The sequence below is a fragment of the Parasteatoda tepidariorum genome, chromosome 10 (assembly GCF_043381705.1).
Source record: "Parasteatoda tepidariorum isolate YZ-2023 chromosome 10, CAS_Ptep_4.0, whole genome shotgun sequence".
In the NCBI taxonomy this organism is placed as follows: domain Eukaryota; kingdom Metazoa; phylum Arthropoda; class Arachnida; order Araneae; family Theridiidae; genus Parasteatoda; species Parasteatoda tepidariorum.
Genome location: NC_092213.1, coordinates 63,875,928 through 63,884,499, shown reverse-complemented (window position 1 = coordinate 63,884,499; position 8,572 = coordinate 63,875,928). Strand labels below are relative to the sequence as shown.

Below are 8,572 nucleotides of genomic sequence, written 5' to 3'. Positions count from 1 at the left end.
TTTATATCAGAATTTTTGCAAGTTGCAATCGCGCAAACTGGCATTTCGATAATAGTTTTAAATTCTTGTAAATTCACTGCAAAAACTGAGGAAAGTCATTATAGAAAATAACAAATGTCTTAGAATATCTCGCGAAAAGAAATGATCCAATACTAGTTAGAGCTAGTAAGGCCAAACGCTCCGCTCTTGAAGTAAAAGTGCGAGTTTTGCGCCAAAGTGACGTCACTGGAGTGACGTCGGAGGATCGGCGCGGCGAGAGATACTAGCCCTGCCTTAATTCACGGATATGAGTGTATTTCAAACCAATCCGCTTTAAGGTTTCTGTTGCAACAGTTTTGCTATTAGCATTAAAAAAAGTTTTATTGTTTAAATTGAATGTTTTTCAGCTTAATTTTTTTAAAAATTGTTTACATAGACTAATATTTTTTTATGGTAAACCATGGTAAATGCATTCACCATGGTTTTATTTTCATAGACTCTTAGATACGTAATTTTAAAACTTAAAAAAAGTAACTATGTAAAATATAAAATTATATTAAAAATTTAACAAGGTTAAAATACAAGAATAAATCATATCTCTAATTCTAATTAGACAGATGCATGCTTTTGCAACACTTTAAAAACAACCACTCAAACTCTTTTTTCAGCAAAATAATAAATAAAATAGCGTCCATTTTGAAAACTCCAAGCAGGCATTTTATGTTTTCAGTAATTAAAAAATAATTAAATACAATTATAACGTTTTATTAATAAATACATGTATCATATTCTAATAAAATACATCTATTAAACAATTATTTCTGAAAATTTTTGTGCTAAGCCTTGCACAATGTGTGAATGTTACGAAATTGCTTTCTTTACGCAATTTATTTCTACAATTTAAAATTAATTAAAATTTATAAAAAAAAATTATAAAAAGCATTATATGGCTACAATTGCATATTTCTAATTGGAGCTTGAACTATAAATACTTATTAAACGTTGATAATAGTATGTTCAATTTTTCCATCACATTATTCAAAAAGTTTAAATTATTATGATTATTATTTTTGTTGCTTTTTTTTATAAAAATGAATGCGATATCATTTTTGAATCATATTAAAGAAACATTTTGCAATTGGGACAAAAATAATGTAAGGATATAAAAAAATTATTCTTTAAGCAAAAACTTTCAAAATGCAAAATGATCGCAACAAATTTCGTAAACCATTTAAATATGTTACATCTTTTTTTTAAAATAATTGCATGTACATCTCACAATGCATGTAAATAATTAAAATTGCTTTTGGTAAATCAAAACATTTACCCACATATCTAAGAATTTCTAATAAAAGTCAAAATCTCAATACTAATACAACTTCTAGCTATCTCGTATTGCTATTTTCTTAAATCTATCAATAATCTTTCCTTCGTAACTCATAAATAAATGAAATAGTAAAGCATGAAGCAGATTTAATATCGAATCATGATAATTATATTATCGTTGAACCCATTAGAGTGCAAAAAGCCATATAGTGATTTAAACAAAGTTTTAAAAACAACAAGAATATTATATCTCGATAACATTACCAGTGCAACTTCCATCTAGATAGTCTTAAATAATAAATTCTAATAAATTCGTAGCGGATAAAACAAAAAATTAATATTGTAACAGGATTACATTATCGTCAAAGATATGGATGTGCATAAGGCCATATAATGATTTAATCAAACTGTGTAAAACAATAAGGATATTCTATCCTCGATAACATTACCAGTATAACTTCTCCTTAACTAGTCTGGGTATTTTCTTAAATCCCTCTCTGTAATCTTTCCTTAGTATCCCATAAATGAATGGATTAGTAGCGGAGGAAACAAAAACTAGTATTGTAATAGGATAATCGACCCACGGGAATGCATAAGCATCTAAAAGGGCTTTAACAAGCTTTGCAAGAGCATAAGGTGAGAAGCATATATAATAAACAGTTATTATAGCAATCATGCTATAGATCGACTTCCACATTTCTGAGTCCTTTCTTTTTTTAACTGTCAACTCTTCAGAACGATTGCCAACATGAGAAATGTGAATACCAATGACCTTGTTGGAGCTCTTTCTAATTTGCAGAAAAATTAGTACATTACAGGTGAACATTACCATAGCAGGCACTGCATAACAAATGCAGCAACCACAATAGGTGGCAACTCTTCCGAAATATTCTCGATAAGGAAGAGCGCATGCAGCCTCATAATAATCATATGATAAATTTGAACTTGAGCCGTTCATTATTGCAACTGAACCAGTATTTCCGATTATCCACAAGCAGATAGATATCATGGCCTTTCTAGTCATCCAGGAATTATATCTTAAAGGAAACAGTACAGCCACAGCTCTGTCAAAACTTATCATGGCTGTAATGTACGATGAAGCACAGGCACACAAATAATTAAATACAGCATTTATTCTGCATAATGTGTCTCCAAATGGCCAACCATCTGTTGCTACAGCTATAGCTGAAGGTATCATGACGAATATTGCCGTCCAAACATCAATGCAAGCAAGAAACACAATAAGGATATTTCCGCTTTGAGATCGAAGGTTTTCAATCCATAATGTAGTAATAATGACGGCAAGATTACCAACGAGCGCTGTGCAGGCTATTATGCTTGTAAAGAAAGAACCAATGATACTGGAGAATGGTAATTGATGATGTTCAGCGAAAGGAGCTTGTGTGAAATTTAAACTGTGTTCATCAATGCTGTTGGTCAAATTTGTTGACCCCATTCTGAAAAAAATAGCAGAATATTGTAATAAAACTTATTATTTAACATAAACGTAAATATTTTATTTTAATATAATTTAACAACATCGTATCTGTTTAATAAAGTGTAGCATAAATTATTTTGTATGTTCAGTGCAAAATATTTTTAAGGTATGTAAAAGAGAAAAAAAAGAAACTTTTAATCTATTTACCCTTTCTGGCCAAACTTAATGGTTTGAAATAAGACATTAAGGAACAGTGAAAAAAATTCTTTGTTTATAAACTCAAGATCCAATAGAGAATAAAATATAGGTTTTACACTAAAGTGTCAAAGAATGTCAATTGCATTAAAGTACCAAAAAACTCAAAATGTTGAGTAGTTAATATCATAGTATTTAAAACCTTCCCTATTAAGTAACAGTAAAAAAATTGGATTAAATTTTATTTAAGAGCTGTGAAAAATTTTAATATTATCAAGACATATTTCGTGGGTCCTCTAAAGCCACCGAAATATTAAACAATTAAATAGGAATCTAGTATTTCAATACTTATTAACGCGTGTTGGGAGTGTTCCGACATCAATGAACAGTTAGTTTAAATAATTGTTTTAAATCGTCTGCTAACTCTTGTAAATATAATAACTACAACTCTGGCTGGTTGCTAGGCAACCAAACGACTTTTTCTTGTTATTAATGCTTTTTGTTTATTGTTTGTCTGTGTATGTCTGTGGAAATAAAAGACATATAACATATTGAGAAAATAACATATTGAGAAGAAAAAAAAATTGCGTTCCTGCGATTAAAGAGGTGAGAATTTATTTACGCAACTTCATATTTATTTCCTTTACACTTAATCAGAATGACTTCAACGTAAAATGATTCGATTGACAAAATGGCGCTATTGAAGCGCAAACGTAGAACAATTCGAGCTAATATTACTCGCTTCATTAGCCAACTAAAGGACACTTTAAATTCTAAGCCGAAAGCGGATATTGAATTCACTTGTAGTCGTCTTGCCGAAGTGCTTAATGACTTGGAAATAGTGGATAATGATATACACATATTACTTTCGGATGCGGAATACGAAGTAGCGCAATGTCAAGAATATACGGATAACACCAAGCGTGCGATTTTTGATGCCAATCGTGCTATGAGAGATGATCAAAACAAGAATGAGACTGTAGCTTCACCAAATGTTACTAACTTTCCGATTCAAAATGTGAATTCTATGTGACCACAACAAAATGTAAAACTACCGACAGTAAAATTAGAACCATTTCGTGGCGACGTTGAACATTGGCAATGTTTTTGGGAACAATTTAAAACGTCTGTAGACGATAGTCCAAATTTTTCATCGATTAATAAACATGTTTTTCTCAGGGGATATTTAGAAGTTGAACCAAGAAGATTGGTTGATGGTATAAGTATTATTGCAGATACATATGAAACCACAAAGAAGCTACTTATGGACAAATATGGTGGCAAAAATAGAATTATTCAATCTCATTTGGATTTTTTAGAGAATTTAACGCCAATCCGCAATCCATCACCAACATCACTGAATGAAGTTTATATTGAATGCAACAAAAGGTTACAGGCTCTACGTGTTTTGGGCGAAGATATTGACGCATACGGTAGAGTTTTATCCTAAAATTTTACGTGCATTCCCTGACGATATTTGTTGCCGATGAGTTATTCATGCGAAACGCCAAAAAATTTCAGAAGTTGATATCACACAACTAATACATTTTCTCGCCGAAGAAGTAGAAGGGCCTTTACAACAAGCAAGATTAAAGGTCTTATGTCTTCTGATTGCTTCTTAAAATCCACATTAGAAAACTTCAATGTAAATCCCAAGCCAATTACTAAAAGTAAGAAACCTTCACCCTTTTGTCCCTTTTGCGAAACTGCCGAACATTGGCCCCAACAGTGCAACTCTATGACAGATATAGACTCACGAATACAGAAATTAAAAGCGACGAATCGATGTTTTTGTGCACTGGACGAGGGCACACAAAACAGAGCTGTGCTCGTAAGGAAAAGTCCTGTTGTGTGAAATACAAGAAAAAGCACCATGTTTCAATTTGTAAGAGCAGTACTGATCACCCAGGTACTACGTCTACACACAAGATCGATATTGCTACACCCATCACTGTGCATTTCCAAACTGCGAGAGTTTTTATAACAGGCCCGACTGGTGCTGCAAGATTGACCCGTTGTCTTCTGGATGGAGGTAGCCAGTCTAGTTTCATTTATAATGATCTTGTTGATCGTTTGAAATTAAAAGTTATTTCTACAAAACCATTGGAAGTACGTCAATTTGAATCAACAGCAAATTTTTCCCATATGAGACGAAAAGTGAAGTTTAAACTATCGAGCTATTGAAATCAGTCTTCAGTTAATATTGAAGCATTTGAAAGTTCAAATGAATACACGTCACATCCATCTGTTCCAACTGATGTTTCGTGACTCGCATTCCAGAAAAGAATGAATCTGGATGACTCTTACGGTGACTTACAAAATCTGCCTTGATTGGTGCTGATTTCTACTGGCAAATATTGAACCCTGAAGCTCCGGTTATGCTGTCAGAATCCCTTGCTTTCGTTTCGTCATATTTCGGGTGGATTCTGAGTGGACCTCGATCATGCACAACAGTTTCCAATGTAGCTACTGTAAACTACCACAACACATTAACTCAACAAGAACCTATCAATGAAAGTGAAAGTTGCTTCTGGGACTTGGAAACAATTGGAATCACCACTTCTCAGGATAGAGAAATGTCTAAACATAATTCAACTGTTTTGAAGATCTTTCGTGTCTCATTTAAATTAGTTGATAATTGTAGGGTCGTGTCATTACCTTGGAAAGCTATGGTCTCAACATTACCAACAAACAAAACTACTGCTGAGAATAGATTTCAATCACTTAAAAAAAGACTGACATCAAATGAATCTTTGAAAACACAGTACGAAAAATGCATGTTGAATTACTTTGAACAAGGACGTGCTGAAGTTTGCCCATTTGCAGACGAAACTGAAAACCCCGTGTACTATCTGCCACATCATGCAGTGAAAAAGAAGCAACAAGATGATATAAAGTAAGGAATCGTCTTCGACGCCTCATCACATGCTCCAGGCATGCCATCATTAAACGATTCTTTAGAAATTGGTCCCAATCTACTACCTGAGACTGTTGGTTGTCTTTTACGATTTCGACTGTATGAATTTGCCTTAACCTGTGACGGTAAACAAGCTTTCCTCAGAAATGCAACGAGATTCTTCTGGTACAAACAAAAGAAAGGCTCTTCAAAAACAGCTACGTTCACAGATGAAGTAACTACATACAGATTCACTCTCTTACCATTCGGACTGTCTTGCAGCCTTTTACCCTTCTGTGCAACTACACGAGAACTAGCCGCTAATCATATAAATGACTTCCCTACTTCTGAAGCACTCTTAGATAAACACCTATATATGGATGATTTTGTGGTTAGTCTAGAAACTGAATCGCAAATAATGGTATTACAAAAGGAAGTCAAAGATTTGATGTCACTCATAAAACTATCGATGGAAAAATGGGCTACTGACTCTTTAAAGCTTCAACACTTACTGGAAGCTAACAAAGAAAATTTCAAGACCGAAACTACAGTTTTATGCATTGGATGGAACACGAAAACTGATACCTTGAGCAACGCTTTCAAGACTTCACTCTGTGCTCCTCCAGATAAGCCACTTACTAAGAAGTGGTTACTCCACTGTATTACAAGTTTATACGATCCCTTAGGACTGTTTACACCATTCACGATAATTGGAAAGATACTCTTTCAAGATACTTGGATTCTTGGAATCAATTGGGATGAAATTTTACCGACAAACTTGGCTGCTGTGTGGCATACAGTTACAACCCAGCTCGATGCCATTTCCTCAAAAGAAGTTCCTCGTTTCATAGGAATTTCATCGCTTGATTCCTTTAATATTCATATATTCTACGATGCATCAGAGCGAGTTTATGTCGCAGTTTTGTACATAGTTACTTCTCGTAATAATCAATCAAGTATCCATTTAGTATGCAGCCGCAATAGACTTGCACCTATAAGGAAAGTTAGTCTTTTACGCTTAGAGCTTTTAGCAGCTGTGATTGGTACCAGACTGCTGAAATTTTTTCGCAATGATACTGGATTGTCGCAATCTACTGCCACATTATGGAGCTACTGTGAAGTCCCCCTTGGTTAGATTCAGGGTAATTCCAACACATGGAAAACATTTGTGTGCAACAGGGTAACAGAAAGCATTTCATACACTGACCCTTCACAGTGGAGGCATTGCCCGGGGCAAGACAATCCAGCGGACAAACTATCAAGAGGCGTTCAACCATCTACACTGAAAGATCTCAACATCTGTGGAACGGACCCACTTGGCTGACTGAACCCATGGAAAGCTGGCCAGATTCTAAAAAAGATTACTCTCATAGTTTTCAGGTAAAGAAAAATAAAGAAATTCAAACATTTCATGTTACTACTTTTCAACCCATCATAGACGCAAAGAATTACAGCTCCTACTTCAGACTGCTACGCGTTACTGCATGGATTCTACGCTTTATCTCGAACTGCAGATCTCAAGACAAGAAAGTCGGAGAATTTGACACTGTAGAAATATATGATGCTAGAAATTACTGGATACAAGTGGTGCAAAAAGAGTCATTTCCGTTAGTATACGAAGCTTTATCAACATCCAAGTCCCTGCCAAAAAATTCAAAAATTACAAAATTCAGCCCACTATTTGAAAATAAATTATTAGGTATTGGTGGTAGGTTACAGTTTTCGAGTTTATCAGATTCCCTAAAACTTCCAATCTTGCTAGACGGATCTCATCATTTCACAAGTCTGCTGATTCGTCAAACACATGTCAAAATGCATCACCTAGGTGTCAGAATAGTGCTTTCAGAACTACGTTCAAATTTTTGGATTCTACGAGGCCGTCAGGCCATCAAACAAGTGATTTGTAAATGCTTACCGTGCAAGATGTCACGAGTAATTCGCCGCACTCAAATTAAAGCTCCTCTACCAGCTGATAGAATTAATCCAGTTACACCATTTTTCACCACAGGAATAGATTTTGCCGGCCCTGTACATGCTCGAACTTTAAATCCTTCAGATACAGCTTACATTGCAACGACCAGAGCCATACATCTCGAACTTGTGTCAGATCTTTCGATAGACAAGTTTCTGGTAGCATTGCAGCAATTTGTGGGTCGTAGAGGACTACCACATACCATCTATAGTGACAATGCTGCCACGTTCCACTCTGCAAATAAGGAATTAATACTTCTACGGAACACTCTTACATCTACTAAAGTGCAACAGTTTTACGCTCATAATGGCATAATTTAGAAGTTCATCGTACCCAGAGCGGCTTGGTGGAGGGGTTGGTGGGAGCGCCCAATCGGATTAGTGAAAAACTGTCTTCTTAAATCTCTTGGTCGGTCACTATTGGACAAAGAAAATCTATCGACTGTACTAGTAGGGATAGAAGCCGTCCTTAACAGCAGACCCATTGTATATGAAGAGGGTGATGAAGACTATACGGAAACCTTGACACCGGCACATTTCCTAAAGGGTAGAAAATTAACATCTATACCCACAAATCCTGAATAGCAATCCAAGACTTACGAAACTCTACAAACAACAAGACGTATTGGATATATTTTGGAAAAGATGGTCCAAAGAATATCTGCTGCAACTTCGCTCTTATCAGAAGTTATTGCAGGTTCGCAATATTCATAACTCCTTCAACATCCGTGCAGGTCAACATCTTGTGCTACTACAAGAAGATGTCA

At 34.9% G+C, this 8,572-nt stretch overlaps 4 protein-coding genes across 4 annotated transcripts; 3 read left to right on the top strand and 1 right to left on the bottom strand.

The window, feature by feature from the left end:
• Nucleotides 1-1,750: 1,750 nt before the first annotated feature.
• LOC107448754 (kappa-type opioid receptor-like) lies at nt 1,751-2,761 on the bottom strand. Its single transcript, XM_016064067.2, has one exon. It carries the CDS (start codon nt 2,759-2,761, stop codon nt 1,751-1,753), a length of 1,011 nt encoding a protein of 336 aa, XP_015919553.2.
• A 2,555-nt stretch (nt 2,762-5,316) lies between these two features.
• LOC139426874 (uncharacterized) lies at nt 5,317-5,838 on the top strand. The gene has a single exon (XM_071186992.1). The coding sequence runs from the start codon at nt 5,317-5,319 to the stop codon at nt 5,836-5,838; it is 522 nt and encodes a 173-aa protein (XP_071043093.1).
• Nucleotides 5,839-5,874: 36 nt separating this feature from the next.
• Nucleotides 5,875-6,969, top strand: LOC107448755 (uncharacterized). Its single transcript, XM_043045552.1, has one exon. The coding sequence runs from the start codon at nt 5,875-5,877 to the stop codon at nt 6,967-6,969; it is 1,095 nt and encodes a 364-aa protein (XP_042901486.1).
• A 197-nt stretch (nt 6,970-7,166) lies between these two features.
• Nucleotides 7,167-8,126, top strand: LOC139426873 (uncharacterized). The gene has a single exon (XM_071186991.1). It carries the CDS (start codon nt 7,167-7,169, stop codon nt 8,124-8,126), a length of 960 nt encoding a protein of 319 aa, XP_071043092.1.
• Nucleotides 8,127-8,572: the final 446 nt, after the last annotated feature.